Consider the following 20,075-nt stretch of genomic DNA (forward strand, 5'->3'; position numbering starts at 1 on the left):
TCAGCTGGATCAGTCTGCAGCCTTGGTTGGGTACCTCAGACACCAGCGGCTTCAATTTCGGAATGCCCGGCCTTGGAAACGGTACACCATCATAGACAAGGCGTACGTGTATGCCCCAAGTGCGCATCTCACTGAAACTCACTGAAATATCACTATTAAGGGTTGAATACTGTGAAAGGTGAACAGCACTCGCAGGTTTTATCGATCAACGCAGTATGTTGGCTGCTCATTCATCTGATGAGCACCTACAAAATCAGACATAGAACCTTTGCACCTGACATACGCTTTTGTGCAGGCTTACTCTCGAGGCAAGGAGAGACTCTACTCCCTCTCCGACCTCATTGGGGTTTGCCAAAGCCTCTGAGGCCCTGGAGTGGATGTGGAAACCTCAAGGCAGAGCCAAGAGCACGGTAAATCGATTCTTACCAGCGCTTCGCCAGGATATATGCATTTCGACCCCCATTTTTGTCCCGAGCACTAATTTAATGTTGAGTACCTGGACCTAAAACATCACTGGGTCTGGCAAGCACTGATTCTTACTGGCCCCCGTTCCCTTGACAGAGCCAGTGCATCATGGGCTGAGCTGATGCATCGTAGACGCGTACTGGTGAGCTTGGCGCTTGGCCATGCCTGTTTGACAACGACGCTGCACAAATTCTTGCTTGTCATGTACATCGCATCCATCTTGCACATTGCCCGGCAAAGTGCACACTTTTTCTTGCAGATCCCAGGCCTGCAGGTACGTGCTGTCCCCCAAGCAACTTACATACTACCCATGAGGCGAGCTCTGAGTGGGGCGCTACTCCCTCTCTCATGAGGAATTTCGCCTGATGTATCACTTCGCCACTTTTAGGACAGACTTGATGAATCGATGTTTTTGTTTCCAGGCTTTTGGTGTGCCAACATGCCACGAAGCAGTCTCTACCACCTCCACTGACCTTTGCACCAGTCCATGGGGCTTGAGATGGTAAGCTGTACTCGAGCTGGTATCAGCCTTGTCACACAATGCCCTACGGAAGGCGCTCTTGTCTTGACAGGTGTGGTCGGAGGTGCCTTTGGGGCATGTAAAACTGCCCTAACTGCTGACATTCCATGCTCTGCTTCAATTACAGGACTCTTATCTCTGAGAATGTTTCGTAGCATGCCGAATTTGGGAATACTTTTGATACCTGGTAGCCCTCTGTGGTTAATGTGTTTTGCGAGCAGCCTCACCATCATGTACACAGAACAAATCGCATGATCTCTTTCCCTGCTTATGGGTGTGAGATCTCCTGGGGCCCAATATCCCGAGATAGTACGTTAACCATGTTACGGCAGTGTCAACAGTGCATCACATCCAGGTGAGCCAGCGATCCTCATTGAATACTGAGACGGGTCATGCCAAAGAAAGGGTGTTGCATCCATAAAACCAAAGAACAGGACACTGTCCTCTCGGTGCTGCTTCATTACAAACAAAGAACAGGACAACGTTCTCTTGGAGCTGGTCCTAGGATGTACGCCACAGTCCCCGATGCCGCTGACAAGGGAGATCACGCCAGTCAAACGTGCAGTCGCATTGGGGCACAGTGGTAGGACCCCAGTTGAAGTTAACTGTGCAGTCAACAGTTATAGTCAAAATATGCAGTTGTAAGGTACCCTGATGTGCAAGCCTGAGATTCGTTGCGTGCCGATGAAGACGTTCTCGACTTCACCGACACAGCGCTAAAACGAGCAGCCGCCAACGGCACTGTCATGTGTCACATTCCTACGCCAACATGCCAGCCACGCCATGCGCGATGTAAGAGTCTACGCATCCACAGCGAGCGCCGCTGCAGCCTCTTCAGTTGGCAACTGCTCAAATCGCGCGGCACATTGCTACGCCTACATTCCAGCCACGCCAGGCGCGACTCTAGACTATGCAGAGTCTACGCATCTGCAGCGGGCACTGCTGCTGGCTCGACCTCCATCGGCTCCGCAGCATCAGTGGTGGAAGGACCAGCGGTTTCAGCAATGTCCTCGGCGGGGGGGGGGGCAGGGTCGCCCTCCTCAGCGGCAGGGGCCGCGGAGGCCTCTTCGGCACCGCTGCTGGGGGCCTCGAGGAAGCCGAGTGCGGTGCTCTTGATGAGTGCTTTCTTGATCGTGACGCACTCTTTGCTGAAGCCGTGCTTCTCCATGATGCTCTTGTTGATGTCTTTGATGCACACCTTGGTGGCATCGGCCTGCGAGCGCATCGCCTCCAGCACGGCCTCCTTGATTACCTCGTCGCTCGGCATTGGAGCTGTCGGCTCAGGCACATCTTCGTCCATTTCGTCGTCCACCTGCACACGTGAGGCAACATTTGTTTTGTGGTTCATGGCCAAGTAGTTCCTCAAATCACGTGTTGCACATGGGCATTCAGGTAGCTGCATGGGGAATGGGAGCCATGCCAAACCTGTGAATGCAAGCAATGCCATGTGGCAATGCCCACAGCTACGGTGTACACATCTGGGAACCAAGATTGTCTAGATCGCAAGCCCAAACGCTATCAAGGTGATCAGTTGCCATGCAGAAGCTATGGTCGAGCAAGTATTAGCGATGGCCAGTCAAGCACGGCAGATCATTCAGCAGATGCCACATGTAGAGCAGGCAAGATATGGACCACAATGTAGAGGATGGCGAAGAGGGACAACAATGATGACAGCGACCGCGTGAAGCAGCCCAAGGCTGTACCCTGTTTGGACAAGTAGTTCTCCAAGTGGCCAGTAGTAGTTCTGGGTGTTGACCATGACCATATATATATGCGGTGTTGTAAAAAGGTACATCATCATTAACAACAGCCCTACACAAGCGCTGAACTAGCAATCAAACTCAACCCACAGAGTGAAACGGCATACCAGTTCCTTCTTCTTCGCTGCGGGGGCCTTCTTATCCTTTTTCTTTGGCGGCTCTTCTTCGGCCTTCTCCTCCTCGTTATCCTCCTCAACATCGTCGTTCTGGGCTGCGGGCTTCTTCTTGCCAGCTGCAGTCCGCTTGTTGCTCGCCTTGGCTTTCGGCTTAGCCTTCTCGGCTTCCTCCTCCTCGACAGCCTCGTCTTCGGCCTCCTCTTTCTCATCTTCCTCCTTCTTCGCCTTGGATACTTTCACGGGCTTGGCCTTCGCTGCCGCTTTTGCCGCCTTAGGCTTCTTTGCTTTCAGAGCTTTCTCCTCCTCCTCTTCTTCATCCTCCTCCTCCTCAACGTCCTCCTCATCGCCCTCATCCTCGTCCGCAGCCTTTTTCTTGCCAGCAGAGGCTTTCTTGGTAGGCGCTGCTTTCTTCTTCGTAGGGGCTGCGGCCTTGCCCTTGGAGGCGGCTGCTGGGACCTTCTTGCCCGCATCCGAGGGGACTTGAGGAACGCGAGCAAGCGCTCAACCTTGGCCTCCTTGCTGCCCTCGTCGCCAGTTCCGCGGGGCAGGCCCATCAGGTCCAGTGCTTCGTGCAGATGCTGCAGCTTGTACTTCTCAAGGTGCCCCTGAGCACGGTCGACGAACTGCATGCAACACTGGTCGATCAGAGCTGCTACAAGATCAAAGCAAGTCAAAGCTGTAGAACCGTGAAGTTACCGCGCGACCACCAACAGTTGGGCAAACTTATTGGAGCGTAAACCCGATATGGACACATCCATCACAGATAAACCCGGACATTGGGCCTATTTTCTCTATGTCAACTGGGTGTCGAGTCCAAAAGTAGGCCTGTGGCCGCCCAAATGTTGGTATTGTTACGATGCGTATTGCATCGCTGCATCTTCATAGCGGGTGGGAGTGTAAGCTCATTCAGCAGGTTGCCAGCCCGCGCCAATTCGCCATTCTCATTCATGCAGTCCCTTTTGTCAACAGTTGACAACGCGAGCAACCACATCGCGCTGTGTCCACACGTGCAGCAACGGTCAACAGGGTATATTTCTGCTAGCATCACTATGGCACAAAAAGAACCAAACATCATGTCCTGCCGCTCAATTCAGTGCGGAAGGACAACTTGCACATCGCGTTAAGCTCAAGTAGCGAGAGCATCACATACCCACTGAGTGTCCTCGTCGAGTAGGCCCTTCAAGCCTTGGAAATCAAGGAGATCCTTCTTGCGCTTGTGACGGACACCTGCAGATCGCAAGAACCTGCTTTGAGGAGGCTCCAAACGCTGCATCACTGAAGGCCATCTTGAGGGGTCGCCTCCTCTTACCGCAGTGGACGAGGGATCATGCAATCTGCTTTATCCTGAGCCAATAGTTGGAATCAAAGTTGCATTCAAATTCGATGCAAGCAAACCGAATTTGAACTGAATAATGCAACCGTTGGTGGCAGTCACACCATCAGACGCTACATGGTTGGCATGCAGAGTGAGATTTGAGTGCATAGTAGTGTGCCAATGATCTGGGCTAAAACTGCGATACACGATCGCGGTCGAATTCTTCGGAGACCCGTGGCACAGGTATGAGTCATTGTTCGGGGAGCAAACAGCAGAAACAATGAGAAACACTTGGTTTAAGCCTTGAGTGCAGTAGGGGAGGAGGGCGCCACAGGGGCCTTTACGCAAAAAAAAGACAGGTTGCACCATGCAGCGGTAGTGATTCGCCACACAGGGGTTCGACCCCCATTTTTGCCCCCAAATGCTTAAAAGACATGCATTTTCAGGCACCGCCACTCGCTAATTGGACAGTCTGACGAACGCCTGCGCAGCGGCCTTTGACGCTGTCAACTCAAGCGAGAAAGTTTATTCCTTCAGGTTGATCGATACGTGCAAAAATCTTGTCCTCACCCTGTCCGAGGATCCCAAGATGCTGCTACTTGGCCGCTAACAAAGGTGGTTGGTTTTTCCTGCACTATGATCAGGTTTCGAATCCCTGCCTGGCAACAGACGAAACGCGTGGTGAAAACACACCCTCCGAGCCAAAGATAGTCCTGTGAAGCAGCTTGATGACGTCATCGTCCAGAGAGTGGTTGTCAAACTTGAACTTGACGTACTCAATATCCCGCAGCTTGGTGCCATCGCCTTCAATTGCATCTGGCACTATCTTTGTCTTCTCAGGAGCTATGTTCATGAGCTGCACTTGCTTGCGCTCTCGTCTGCATGGTCAAGTCGAATTTAAAAGTCAAGTCAAAGTTGAAATTCATTTCAAGTACATGGCATTTTACCTCTTGCAGATGCAGAGCACGCGACCATGCAGGCTAGCTGCTCGACTGCTCTGTGCACAGCCAATGCATGACATGTTCGTGCGAAGAAAGAGCTCAACCCTGGCTGCCAATGCTTGCACCCACCCTTGCAGTCGTCCGGCGGTAATGTGGACGTGCGACAAGAATTGGCAAGCATTCGAACTGTGTTACTTGGGAATGTTTGCAGGCGAAGCCATGCTATGCCCATCAAGCGCCACAAGTGACGCATCTGGGAAGTAAGCGCTCTGTTGCACAGGCTGCAGGTTCGGTGATTAAAATGTGAACAATCTAAATTCCTCAACGAGGATCGGTTGGACGGTAAGTTGGTGCCAGCATCTGCGGGGTTGGCGTTGAGAACCTCACGGGTCATGATTGCCAGGCACCCAAACGAATGCTACTTGAGCCGTAGTGGACAAGGAGGTGAGATACCATGCACATACACCTTTTATGTTGCGCGGACCCTCCTACATGCCTGTCTTGACACAAGCACTGACAGCCAGAGCAGCAAGCTCATGCCAATACCAATGGTGCAGCATTGTGCGCTGGTACTCCAGGACCTGCTCGCAAGATGATACAAACACTCTGGCACAGAAGCAGGTGACCGAGTCCGTCGACAAGCCTGTCTTCTTCATGCCTACTGCACATGGTGAGCAGCTCGATTGTGTGAACAAAGTTTACCCGTTGCTGCATGCGGTGAACAACCTTGGACCTCGTGTCCATCATCGGGGGCAGTGAGGAGTCTCAAGACTAGAGTTGCGTACCCACTCTCCCTGCGTTCCACTGTGCTCTCAGGCTTGGGCGCTGCCTTCTTGGATGGCGCTTTCTTTGCATCTGCCTTCTTTGCTGCTGGCTTCGCTTTTTCTTTGGAGGCAGGCTTCTCCTTGGTTGCAGGCGCCTCCGAACCATTGCTTGGTTCTGCACCTTTCTTTGCTGGCGCTGCTGGCTCCTCTGTGGGAGCTGCTGGCGCTGCAGCGCTATCCTTTTCAACAGCCTCAGTCATCCTGGACACACTCCCTGGTTCAGTCCTGCGCAGCTCAACGGCTTGTCCCATACAGCACCTCTTGTTTCGCTTCCTCTGCTTCGAGAACTTGACAATAAACGGTAACAAAATTTTGTACACACTTGTCAAACATTGACAAGCGCCATGTTGCTCATCACAGCAGCACATCACGCTAGCCTCACACTTGTCAAATCTGGAATTGACTGAAGCTACGAATATCTCGAAGGCGTTCAATAGGGCAACGCTCGCACTGAGTAGGTGGTCCGACTGCTGCCGGTGAGGTCGTAACATCATGCAACCGTAATAATAGTACAAGCGGAAGCACGACCCCAACCGAGCCAACAGGCGGGCATCCGCGGAAGGATAGACGCATCACTGCCAACGACTCGCTCAAAACACACCGAAACCATGGTATTGAAACTGACGAATGTTTACGACGGTGGGGGAAGGTTTGCTGTCCAGAGAGGATGCCGCTTAGCAAGAGGCGATGCCTCAGCCGCGGGACAGCATGAACGGCACAGCACACGAATCCATTTCCTGCGACTACAATAAGTCAATGGCACAAAATCTGCGGGGCATGATGCGCATCAAGATGTTTGCATGCTTCTCGAACACTCGTGACCATGACAAAAGGCGCTCTCACACAGCCTTTCGGCAACGGCCTACGTTCGGCAAGCACAGCGAATTCGAGCGAGCACAAACTAATCTGATGCATACAAGCGAAAATAATTTCTAGCCTCTCTCCGACAACCACAAGCGCTCCGTCGGACAATGGCATAGGGGACGCCCTCCGAAATGCAAGAAAATCGAAAGGAATACAGATCACATCCAACCTGCAAGAATATAGTAACGATGAATTATGTGTATCAGTTGAAGCTAATTCTCGACGCTGCAACATGTAAGATGCCAATATCAATGGCTGGGTGGAGGATACTACACAGGTCATAAGCCTCTACGAACTAGCCATTGCGGCGTCAATCCGCACTCCTGGTCTTTATCAATTATGAAATTCAGCGACAGATTGCAGTACATGGAGAAATGCAGCGGGCGCAAAGCAGGGTTACGTTGTTACGAGCAGATATGAACCAGCCAACGCTCTGAGGCGATCCCCGCTCGGCACAGTGTCACAAAACGTCGCGGCCTCTGTTGAGGCTTTTTTATGCAATAAGTTCCGTCTCTATCGACCGACCTACGCATGCCGCTGCAACATACCCAGATAACTCATGCACAGCACCGTCAGAGTAAATGCGCGAGCTGGGTGCGTCGACACGTACTGAAAACAACAATTGAATGCACATATCAGAAGAGAAATACAATGCGCATGTCATGGCGTGAATATTTGTCTGTCTTGATGATACAATGATTCCAATAGCTGCAGTGTGAATGTGTGCCCGTGGCACAACAGCGCATATTGACACGCACCTTTCAACGAGACAAGCGAAATCAGCGCGTTCAACCCTCAAAAAGGAATCAGAGAAGTCGGGTGGACAAGACTAAACTCACAATACGCGGCCTGCCAGAGGGTCCTTCTGAATTGCTATTCGTGAACTTATGACCGTCTGCAAGTTACCTGATTGGACCAGGTGCCTATTTATCATTTGGTTATGTGGCTTGTCCACTTTGCATGGTCGAAGAGCTCTTCTGCCAGCCTAAGGACGGCATGGGACGCTTGCCTGAGCTATCTACCTGGACAGGTAACTGTCTGACAGGCTGACATGTTGAAGTTATCGCCGATGACAACGGGCCCGTTTCAGCGCTACTGACAAAAAGCCAAGACGTAGCTGCATTTTGATACAGCTACCGGGCTTTGTTGATGGTCAGACTGCTTAAGCGAACGTGTAAACGCGCTCGTTCCAGAAGATTCGGGCTTCAGTTGGTGCGATGTCAAAAGCTATGCATACGGTCAGGCAAACAAGACAATGTTCATGCAAGCACGAAACACACACTGATCATATCATATCAGACCCTCTCGCGCCACTTGCTGATTTGCCTCCTGTCCCTTGATTCATCATAACTTTGAGCTAACGCGCCCCAATTACATTTCTCACTGAGAACAGATTGCACCATCCAATCGGCGAGTTCGGTGCACCACGACAGCAAACACGGCCAGAATATTCTGCCAGGTGCTTCGACGTCTGCCTGTCGCCATTCACTCAAACTCTTGCGCTCTCTTTCCGATGAGGAGCACAGGGTTTCCCAACCTATTTGCGACATGTGCACATGCCCCGTGAAGCAGCCCTCAACAACAGCACCGATGTTTGATACGTTAGTGCGCTGCTTTGCGTAGACAATAAGGTCAGCAAACAGGCCTCAGGAAGGCAGTGCCGGCATGCTCGGATCGCAAACTCCATCGCGTCACACGAACAAGCACCTTGCAGGCTCGACCCACGGCCTGCGCACCAAGGAAACATGCGGCACCTGCTCTAAGAGCGATCGAGGCATCAGCACCTGCGCCTGTACATCTACAGCCATGACCAGACAGGCACCACAAAGCAGCGTGGCAGACGAAGGCAGCACCGTGGACCCTCACGGGTTTGAGTGGCCATCCGCCGATGCGCACACCCGAGAGCACGACTCCCACGAACACAAACCGCCGGGTCCATCTGAATTAGAAGCTGCAGATGCCGACTCACGCGCAATCGCGGATGTCCCCCCCGCCATGATCATCAGAGCGGCGGAACTGAGCGGACACAAGCTGCGATCGGGCGAAAACGCCACCTCCTTCCTCTCGAAGCTGACTCACGTCCACCTCAACAATCGGAGCCTCCGCGGCCAGCTCACGGCCTCGATCAGCGCAAGCTGCCCCAATGCGTCGGTCCTCTACCTCTATAGCAACCAGCTCTCGGAGGTGTCAGCGCTCCAGCAACTGAAGCACCTGACGATGCTGTACTTGCAGGACAATCGACTCACCGCGATCTCTGCGCTCGGCGGCATCGCGTCTCTACAGAAGCTCTACGTGGACGGTAACGCCATCTCCGAGGTGGCCGGGTTGACATGTCTGACACGACTGGAGGAGCTGCACATCAGTCGGCAGCACCTGTCAGCGAGTGTGTCGTTGTTGTTCGAGCCCGCGTCGATGCGCGCACTTTCGGGGTCTTTAGGAACGCTAAAAGCTGCGCATTGCAACGTGCGGAACACCGACGCGCTGGCCGGCATGCTATGCCTCCGCACACTGGACCTGTCTGGCAACTCCATCACTGAGCTGCAGGATTTGCAGTGCATTCTCAGCTCCTGCCCGCGCATCTCTGAGCTTGACCTCCGTGACAACATCGTTTCGCGGATGCCAAAGTTCCGGGATCAGGTGCGGATCTTCTACTGCAGAAGTTGAGTTTGATGTCCCTGCTCCTGTGAACTGAACCCATCTGCAATCAAGCCAGACTCAATCGAGCTTCGGCCACACGCACCTTGGATGGCGATGCATACCAAGGATAGAACAGATATACAAAGTACTTTACTTGGGGCAGAGTTGCAAAGGGTAGTTACATGTAGGAACCACCCGGATATCCCCAAGTTACCACTAGGCAACCAGGTCCACGCCTGAACACAGTCGTACGCAGGGTGTAGCATTAATTCGGTTGAGAATCGGCACGCACATCACTTGACACTCTCTTCTCAGTTTTTGTGGCTGTTCAGGTTATCATAATGCTGGACACCTTGCAAACGTTCAACGACCGGGTAGTCACCAATCAAGAGCGCGAGTTCTTGCTCCGCCTGCACATCAAGAAGCTGAAAGACGAGGATGCACGCGAACGCAGGCGCAACACATCTAACAACGGCGGCCCAGAACCTGGCGTGCTTGGGAGGGATCCGCCGTCGTCCTCGAATCTTTCACATGCCCCCCCTCGTGTCTCTCTCATACAACAACACACCATGTCGACGCGTGCGCCTGCATCTGGTCGACGGACGCGCGAGCCGGTTGTGAAAATTGTGAGTGGCCGGGTTGTGAATGGCGAGTTCCCGCCACAGGGAGTCTTGAAGCAAGGTCAGCGCGCTTCGTCCGCTGGTGGAGAACGAGGCCTCAAAGTCCCCTCACGCAGTTTGGACGGCAAGGATATTTCACTGATCGGAGTCGGCATTGGCACGCCACACGGGTAGTTTTTTTGACAGTTTTCTGTGTTCCACCTTGTTTCATCCCAGCACTTCGACGGCAGCTAGTTGGACTGTACACCTGAATTGCCTGTTCAGGACACCTGAGCACGGGACAGCCGTGGTCGATGCGGTGTTGTCCCAATGAGTGACTGCAGCTATCCAGACATATGTGGTAAAAGGCGACAAAATTGAAGGTGATGAGATGCATCGATGCATCTGTTGGTTCTCAGATAACCTGCATGCAGGGTCTCCAGCCTATCTCATGACACGATGACACTCGATGACGCATCGGTTGGACACCCCCGGCTGCTTTGCAGCTTGCAATGGAATGCCTTTCTTCGCATCGTAGGCATAATAAACTCTGGTCCATGTGCGATATCTATGCCCGCTCATGATGGCGCAAACTCTTCGAATGCCAGTATTCCAGGAGAGCGAGGAGGCTGTGCAGGCAACAAATGATGACGCGCAGCTAAGCAAAGCATCCTGTTCAGATCTTGGGTACTTCAAGGATGATTTTGTGCGCTATTTCGTGAAGAAAGCAGGTGTGTGATGGACCAAGACGTTTTCAGCGCGTTTTCATGCTGAATGCATTCACGATTTCTTCAATTCAGTAAAATTTGTTCTCTGACAAGTCAATCCGGTAAGTAGTATTCTAGTTGCGGTGCGCGTGCGGGAATTCAACAAGTACAAATCTTCGACACCTGTGATTCCGTATTCATTAGCGAGTCGACTGAACGTGTTTGCGCATGTAAGGCTGCCAGTATAAATGCACATCATGAACATATGGCCAGTCTAGCATGTGTCAGTCTTTTGGCTTCTCTTGTCGTTCGGACCAGGTTTCGACACACTCGACATGGATCCCAGAGCCCACGACTCAAGAGCCATGCTAAGCATTCTATCCATTGTTGTGATCTCGCCAGGAATCATCTCCCAGCCAATGTGTTGTCATTGGCATTTTCAGGGATGCTGACTTCCACTGCACATCTTGTCAACCTCACAAGGAACCCTGCAAGTGTGTCAATCTGATCAACTCACTTTGGTCATCCTGACCCACACCTTGTCTATTTACTCTCGAAATACTTCTTTCTGCGTCCCGTTCTGTGTGAATGCCTCATATTGATCAGCCACATGTTTCGATGCACGTTGCCTGGACAACTAGAACGGCCATCGAATGACATTGGCATTGCTTCCTTTCCAAGTGCACCTTCATGGCATTGCAGGAAGACGGGCCCCTATCATCAACCGCGGATACTATGCCAGAAGGAAGTGTGTGGGGGAGCTGCTGGACAGCTTCAAGGCAAAGTGCGAGGCTGCTGGAGAACCATGCCAAGTGTTGTCCCTTGGGGCAGGCTATGATACAGCTTTCTTCCAGCTAAAGAAGGAGGTGCGACTCACACATCCTTGCAGTGCGCCACAGTCTCTTGGATCCAACAGCACCGTCATCATCCTACTGTTGGGATACTTGGGGCATCGACACCAAATTTCATCATTCCTCCAAAGAGTCCAATTTGGTGATGACTGAAAAGGCACGAAAGCGACCCTTGCCATGCACTGCTAGGGCGTCCCCACACAAGCAGTAGCACAGAGATTGGCACCCATATTAATAAAGGACTCAGATGTCTGCCACGCCTCTGCTCATCACATTTGGCCGTCGCTGTGCCTATTGTGTGTTCCAAGCGCCCCTGCTTTGATTGTGTTACGTATATGTGTGTTCAAGACTGCATTGTCTCTCATAATCATGTCTTTAATAACAGGGGAGACACTGTGTTCTCTAGGAAACGAAGAGAGATCTGTCCATATTCTTGGAATCCACTCTCCCTGAAATATGCTACCAATAGACGACGCTGCTCGATGGCATGCAGGGAGTGGTCCATTCAAAGTACGTGGAGCTCGATTTTTTGGAGGTGACGCAGCGCAAGTGCATGACTATCTCAACGAAGAAGGCAGTCAAGGACATGGTAGAGCAAGATAATCCAGTTGAGATCGTAGGGAATCAGGGAACCATCATCTCCAGTCAGTTCTGCCTATTGCCAGCAGACCTCCGCCGCCTTGACCAGGTATGGTTTGGTTGAACCAATAGAGTAGGATTGGTAAACACACTGTAAACATCTGGTTTAAGCATTGGTCAACACATTGTCCAGAATGCCTGTCCAGGAAGTCAAATATATTTGACCTTCTTCAGAACTCCATTTGGAAGCTGCCATGTAGCGAAGGCTCTAAGCAGCGAATGCTAAGGCGCTAGATGTGTTGCGCTGTGAGTTCAGTACCTGTTAGTGTCGAAGAAACTGCTAAATTCTGGGGCTCTAGGCTGTCTATATAGTTTGTAGCTGACTCTGGAATGAGCGCCTGCTTGTATGCCATTATGCAACAGTTAGGAGGTTCAAGGTCAGATTGCATCTGAACAATGTACCAGCAGAGCGTGGTCTGCTGGCACAAGCTGAAAGCGCTCCGGAAGACTCCAATCATCAGCGTCGTAAGCGCTGACACTTCTACCATACACAGAAACACAGAAGATACGCAGACCTAAACGGTCATCCTATAATCTGGACCATGGAGAAGCACTCGAGGAATGCATTCCTGTGGTGGACGCTTCAGGGTGTGAATATGTGTAGTGTGCGACGCACTGGTGCATACGTTGCAGTTGCCAATGTCGGTGTCGGTGGATTGTCGCAAACAGGTTCATCGTCATCCACATTGGCCGTGTGAAAGTGGGGTGGCTGATTCGCAGGTGGACGCGGCTATTGCAAAATCAGGCCTGGACAGATCCAAGCCCACGTTTATCCTGGCGGAGTGTGTGTTTGTTTACATGGACGGCGCAGAGAGCCAGGCATTGGTGGATTGGCTCGGCCAGCAGTTCCCCACCGCTACATGCATTGTGCGCCCCCTTGAACAGAATTGCAATGCATGAACGAACTATCGGCCGAGGTGTCGCAGAGGTGTTGCTGTGTTCATCTGACCGGCGACTGAAGGTTTGAACTTGGTGCTTCAGCAGAATGGGTTCTGAACCCTATTTTCGTCCAGAAGATTTATGCATTTCCGGGCATCCGGACCTGTAAGAAGACAGGAGCTGGTGAAGCACTGTTTGAAGTTGGGGCGTGGAAATTGGGTGGCAGAATGTGGGCCTGTGTCAAAGCGCTTCTGTGATACCTCAGCTCAAGAACGCCCCAAGCAAGTAATGACGTTTGCATGGTGTGCTGGAGCTGGAGCAAGAACAACACCCCCGGCTGGATGGACGCTCTCCATTGGCGTTGTAATCGTTGGCGCTTTAACCGGCTGTAAAGGTCGTGGCAATCAGAGGTTCGCCAGATTGTTGTTCGACCATTTCTGCGCCAGATAATCATGCAGGTTCAGGGATACAGACCCACAAAGCAAACTGCCTGGTGAAGCTCTGGTGGCGCCTGCGATGAACAATTTGGCATGCTGTTTTGTCTGTGCTGTTGGCGTGTCATATGTCATGTTTCTGCGCATGATGGAGCTAGGTAGGAACCTGCAAACCTGTGCGCTTTCAAGCAGCCATGGGTTTCATGGAGATTTGAATAGGATGCGCCTTTGCAGGTGTACGAGCAAATCCACCCGGAGAGTCGTTTTGGGCAGCAAATGGTCAAGAATTTAGCACAGCGGGGCGCTCCGCTCAAGGGTTTGACTGCTACGCCAAGTCTTGAGGCGCAGGAGGCACGCTTTTTGGACCATGGCTGGCTCAGGGCGACGGCAAAGGATTTGAACACTGTTTACCAACAGCATATTGACCCCGTTGACCGGTCACGCATCGAGACACTCGAGGTGTTCGATGAATTTGAAGAGTGGCGGATGATTATGGGTCATTATTGCATTGCTGTTGCTGTGACGGATGGCCTAGGAATCCTTTCGGAGTATGGTTTCAACAAGTACGAAGCCATACCTCGAGCGGTGCTGGCTGCGAAGGGCTTGTACCAAGGGGCATTCCGGCCTCCAGGTCTACCAAATGCAGATTGATTTCTCCAACCCCAATGGTTGTCCTGTGTAAGCGTCAACTTACGAGATCGCATGTTCGACCTCCGCGTAAACATGATGCAAACTACCCACGGTCGATGTTTACGTCAGACGCACGACTCGTCAGACGCTGTGGACAGTGCAGCTCACCCCATAACAGGCCTACACAAGTAGGCGCACGAGTATGGCATTGTTTGTAAGCCACATCGGTCCGCAATTGATCAGTCTGGCAACGCGGGGGCCTGGAAGGCACAGCCACACGATTCAAAATGGTACGACCACAGATCTTGAGAGGGTTCGTGCGTAAGGTTTGTTACAGGGCTAACGGTTTTCAGGGCACATGACGTGGTAGAGCCCATCTGCATTGCATTCTACCCTCTGGCTCATCCCCGTGTTCTCACTTCCTGACTTTCGAAAAGTTTTGCCGATGCTTGCTTGCTGTCACCTCGACGCCTTGGATACAGTCCTGTCAGTCTCGTCATCTTACTGCAAGCGCATCCTTGCCTCTCTCTAGGCCTCTCTCGACAAAATGAGTGCAGCTGCTGCGCTCTGCAGAAACGTTGCTTCGACATCGGCCTGGACGTCTCGCGTACACCAGCGATGTCATATGGGCGGCTTGGCTGAAAGACGCGTTGAACGTCTCTCGACATTGCGTGTATGCTCAGGTGTCTCAAAGCTGATCGGCTTTCAATACATACCTAGTTGAAATCATCTGTAGGAGTGCCTCTTGACGTTTGGTTTGTGCACCGGTCCACGTGGCCGCCATGGCTTTGTACAAGATCAGCATGGAATGTTGTGCAGGGAAAGTGTGGCCTTGCACCCTGTCTGTGGCAACTGCATGACGAGATGGCATGTGCTTGCAGGGTAACTTACTACACAAATTTCGAGCTGCATCAGGCGAGGCGCAAGCGCCAGGTGCCCTTAGCCCTGATGAATGGAGGGAGTTCAAGGTGGTGGAGAAGAAGCAGCTCACCGACAACACAGCGAACACAGTCACCTTTGTTCGATTTGGGCTCCCTCAGGCCGACCAGGCTGTGGGTCTGTTTGTGGCATCATGTCTGATGACACGAGCTCCGATTGGGGAGAACAATGAGCCTGTGGTCCGTCCTTACACGCCTGTGTCCAGGCCTGATACTAAGTGCGCAGACCATCTCTTGATGAAATAACACCCAACCCTCAAAAAATGCCAACAACCTCTTGATTGATGCTTTTCAAGCTTCATTCAGATATGTCTGCTTCGGTCACACCACATATATTTCGTCATACTGTGCGTACTTCGACATAAGAGGCATTTACAATGAAGCAAGGCAACTTCGGGACTTCCAAGTGCACTGCCTCCATTTTGATTTAGATGAGATGGGCAGGCCTGATTAGGCGGGAGGCCAAGGAAGGTGATTTGGTTTTGGTTGGGCATTTGATTTTGGAGGCCAGCCTGCATGATAGCCTGCCTTAGCAAGTCTATCCTGCATCTCCGATTGGCGATTCCTGAGGTACAGAATTTCAGATGGCCATGCTGTCTGGCGACATGTTTGCAGTCCTTTTATACCATGCAACGTCAGACATAGTCACACAGTTCCTTGCATCTTTACCGAGGAGCCATGATGCAGGGGCTACTTCGACCTCATTGTTAAGGTTTACCCACAAGGCATGATGTCCAAGCACATCGGATCTTTGAAGGTTGGCGACTGTTTGGAGTTTAAGGGTCCTGTATCAAAGCTGCCTTACTCTCCAAACATGAAAAAGGTCATTGGGATGATTGCTGGTACTGTCCTCCCTTTCTGAGCTTCTGAGTAGGTTGTTGAGCCTGACAAAGATTGTTTTTCATAGCAGGACACCAAGTAATTTGTCTACAGCTTGATGATGTTATTTGCTTACTCTCACAGCGATATCACGAAATGAGCAATAATGCTACATGGTGCTTGCCATGAACAACATCATTGGGAGAGCTAGCAATGTTGCCTGCATGAATATTGTATTGATACACTGTGCTCTTTTTTTCATATGCTTTCTCAGACTGAAAGAGAGACCAGTTGCCAAGTCCTTTAGTAGCAGCGATAAAGAGGTGAGCTATGTGGCATACTGGCGTGAGTGAAGTAACTAGTCAGGCTGGAGGGTGCTTAGGATTTGTGGACGGGAAATATAATGCCCAAGCTACGCAGGACATGAGCCATGTCCTTTCCGGTGTTGCCTGTCAGCTGGTGCGCATACTTGTATGCAACCTTGTGTCCTGATGATGATGATGATGTGTCTTGACAGGCTTGCTTGTTCCGATCGCTGACGTTCGACGAGCTGTATCACTTCGAATGAGGTGTCTTTATTGCTTGTTGACCACTTCCTGCCAACATCTATGTTATGTTATGATGATGTGTGTTTGTGCAGCAGTACCTCATCCACATGAACATTGCCATCTCCAATTACTACTTGCGAATCTTGCTTCATTTTGTGAGGTACATCCCTTGCAAGTTAACGATAGCGTTGCATTTGTGCAGGTGGCTCTGGCATCACCCCTATGCTTCAAGTTGCCCAGGAAATACTCAGCAACCCTGACGATCATACACAGGTCAGCATGATCTACGCTAACCAAACCGAGAATGACATTATCCTCAAGGACACCTTGGATGCCATGGCCAAGGATTCCACACGCTTCAAGGTCTTTTATGTCGTTGACCGAGTCATTTCATCCCAAGACTGGGAAGGCGGGGTTGGTTACATCACCAAGGAAATGGTCAAGGAGCACTTACCTTCACCAGCAGACGACTCTCTTGTAATGGTACGCACATTGAATACTTGCCATATTGGTAACAGGCATTGCTTGTGAGCATGATGTTGATGATGCTACAAGATGCAACCGATAATCTGACAAACAAGGAAACTTGTCGTAACCTGTTGTAAACTGTGAAATATGAAGGTGCTGCTCCCTGAATTGGTTGAATGCAGTTCTCTTGGTTCTTTCTGGTTGCTGATTCCCAGTGACTGGGGGCATCACCTGATGGCTTGCCTGCCAGGGACATTGACATTGGGACTGCTGATACTTGTGGGCAACACATCATCCTCCCTCGTCCTTTTCGCGACACCTAGTCGACGAGTCTGTGACGCAGGGTCCATGTTTGTCAATGCCAACCTGCACAGCAAACATCACCCACGGAGTGGAACATGAACATGCCACAGCACAGCATATCCCGTACTGCTGAGTAGCGGTGTATGTAATCATGAGGGTGAGCTTTCACAAGATGCTTGTACTGGCTGCTGCGACCAGTTTCAACCTTTTCAAAGGGTGCCTTCATGATACATTCTCGAACACAAGCGACATGTTTCATAGTTGCTGACTATGGAGAGCGATGTCTGCGATGATATCATCATAGTGCCAGCAAGGCGTTGCCTACCTCAATGGATGTGAAACCCATTCGCATCCCGATAACTCATGTATTTTCGGGCATGTGGACCCGAAAAATCAGAGGGTCAGACGAGACACCGAGCACCATTGATTTGCTAGGATGTGTGATGTTACATTAGCAAGCTATTGAGCGTCTAGTGCAATTAACATAGAAAATGAAAGTCTTGCATGAGGGATAATGGTTTGAGGAGAATGACAGCTCAGTAGCGCTGTATGCTGAGCTAGGTTGGTAGGACAGGAGCTCCCCGATGTTGTGAAGGTTGACTGGCTCAGCCACAGCTCACTTGGCAAACAGTATCACTGCCTGTTAAACAGGGAATGGGAATGCAACCTTGCACTGGAATTGGCACTCTAATCTTTACAGGGATTCTTGGAGTGTATTTTTTGTCATTTTTTGTAGTGTAGCAACGTGGATGACAATGAACTTTTCCTGGTTCAGTTGATGGTTTGAGCAGTTCAGACCTTGGCTAACACGCAGGTTCTTACAGACTTCCTGTTAAATTTGTTCCGATGCTTGTGTGATTATGCATGTACATTGCAGGTGTGTGGCCCGCCACCGATGATGAAGGCTATTTCAGGTGACAAGGCACCTGACAAATCTCAAGGCGAGCTGACAGGCATTCTTGCTGGCATGGGATACAGCACAGACAATGTCTTCAAGTTCTAGTTTATCTGCACTTCGATGTGAGAACTTGCACGTGTGCTGGCGCCAGATGGAATGATGTGGTTTGAATTGATCTGTGAGTTCCCTCGGTGTATGGTGCATTGTGCAGACAGTTCCACCCATTGGCAGTTGTGCGTACAACATGGGTCATTTTAATTTCCTGAACTGTTACATGTAATGATTCCCTATTGCTTTTAGTCAGCATGAGTAATGTTAGTGACATTATGCAGGCTGCAAGGTACAAGCAATTTTGAGTCGCACCAATGTGACAATCGCTGTTGTCTGTATTGCTGTGCAAACCTCCCTCTCGAATGTATGCAACACCTTTTCGTTATCCGCTTGCTCTTCAGTGATACAATCCACATGGTTGTTGTCTCAAGAGATGGTGCGTGGTGTCATGGTTGGGCAGTTCTCTGACAGAGACACGACTTCATCAAACACCTTACACAAAGAGAGACCTGCTTACGCGATGGTGCTACACGCTAAACATTGGCCTCCACGGTTGACGTTCCAGCAGTAACCTGTTTGTGATTCCATCAACAGTCACCTTGCATACGTTTACCATAACCCAACGGTTGCTCATCGGGTGTCTTGGCAGGCCGTAAAGTAAAAAGCCTTCGCTGCATCACATCTGGTATGCGCCGGAGCTGTGCCCAGAAGTCATGCCTCGGTCTGAGGTGTGGCCCATATACCATTCACAGTCCGTAAGCGTGTCAACGGGCTGTTGGGGATTTGCAGCACTGCTATAGCCAGTTCGGTAACGGCCTGTGCCTGGTGCATTGGGCTACGTGCAAGTGGCTTCCTATGACAATGACAACGACAATTTGACCGCCGCCAAATGTTGGAAAGCGTAATGTAAGATGAAATTTGCAACTTCTCTGACCATCGGTATCCTGGGCACACCAGAAAAAGACTTCCAAATAGCTGACGAGCGACGCTCCTTGTCTGCCGCGTGCAGACTGTAGTTACTGGCTACTGTACGTTTCTGGGTCATGGGCACAAAGCGTCGCCCAACAAATGGCAGCAACCCAGAAGGTCCCTTGCATTTAAACAAGGGGGCTGTGGCAGAGTTTTGACCTTGTACATTGTACCTGGTGGTCGGGTAATGGGTCATGCGCAGGAGGACCCGGGGCCTTGGTTTGCACAGAGTAGTACTTAGTGCCTGCTTTTTGGTATGCTGTCGTGACACCACACAATCAAATGCATCCTGGCAATGCATGGGCTGCGCTGGCTTGTGCGCGTGATTTCATCAGCGTAGAGCATAGCGAGCACTTGGCAGAGCTCGAGCTTCAGGCTGCACGGCTTTGACGCCTCCTGTGGGACCTGACAGTCCAGTTCAATGTAATCATAAGATAAGATGCTGGAAGCACGAACATTCACCTGGCATTCCACACGCACTCGTGAGTACATGCGGCACCGCGTGCGGTTGGTTCGTTACGCTACCGACGTTATCTCCCTGCGTGCTCTTGACAACGTTCCAAGGCAAAGGCATGATCTCTAAGACGAAATATTCGTGAACTACTTGCGATGTCAATAGGCATTAATATGGCACAGGGTCAGAGGGGCACACAGTGGCAAAATAAGGTGGCCGCATGGATTGCAGTAGGATGGACAGTCATACTATGACTGTGCAAAGGCTGCGGTGCACTTTGCGGAACTTGACGAGAGCGCCTCGAATGTCATCAGACAATGGTCGGTTCTCGCGCACGGGTTCTTCAAAAAAGAATTTGCGTACCTCAACAGTCTTGTTGTCGCAAGCGCTGCGCTGTGGTGGATGTCGGTGTGTTTCAGCAACGGATCTGTCCGGCAGCGACCCCT

The 20,075-nt window shown here is 51.2% G+C and overlaps 2 protein-coding genes across 2 annotated transcripts; both read left to right on the forward strand.

Annotated features, from left to right (window-relative positions):
• The first annotated feature begins 10,624 nt into the window (after positions 1–10,624).
• Positions 10,625–13,138, forward strand: LOC149810560 (leucine carboxyl methyltransferase 1 homolog). The gene is made up of 4 exons (XM_089994205.1): positions 10,625–10,772; positions 11,451–11,614; positions 12,069–12,287; positions 12,959–13,138. The coding sequence occupies exons 1-4, from the start codon at positions 10,625–10,627 to the stop codon at positions 13,136–13,138; spliced, it is 711 nt and encodes a 236-aa protein (XP_089850331.1).
• A 1,590-nt stretch (positions 13,139–14,728) lies between these two features.
• On the forward strand, positions 14,729–18,260 carry LOC149810561 (NADH-cytochrome b5 reductase-like protein). The gene is made up of 5 exons (XM_089994206.1): positions 14,729–14,854; positions 15,063–15,337; positions 15,807–15,961; positions 16,689–16,969; positions 18,135–18,260. The coding sequence occupies exons 1-5, from the start codon at positions 14,729–14,731 to the stop codon at positions 18,258–18,260; spliced, it is 963 nt and encodes a 320-aa protein (XP_089850332.1).
• The last annotated feature ends 1,815 nt before the right edge of the window (positions 18,261–20,075 follow it).

This window comes from Nuphar pumila, unplaced genomic scaffold (genome assembly GCF_984573655.1).
Source record: "Nuphar pumila unplaced genomic scaffold, dmNupPumi1.hap1.1 HAP1_SCAFFOLD_297, whole genome shotgun sequence".
Taxonomy (NCBI): Eukaryota; Viridiplantae; Streptophyta; class Magnoliopsida; order Nymphaeales; family Nymphaeaceae; genus Nuphar; species Nuphar pumila.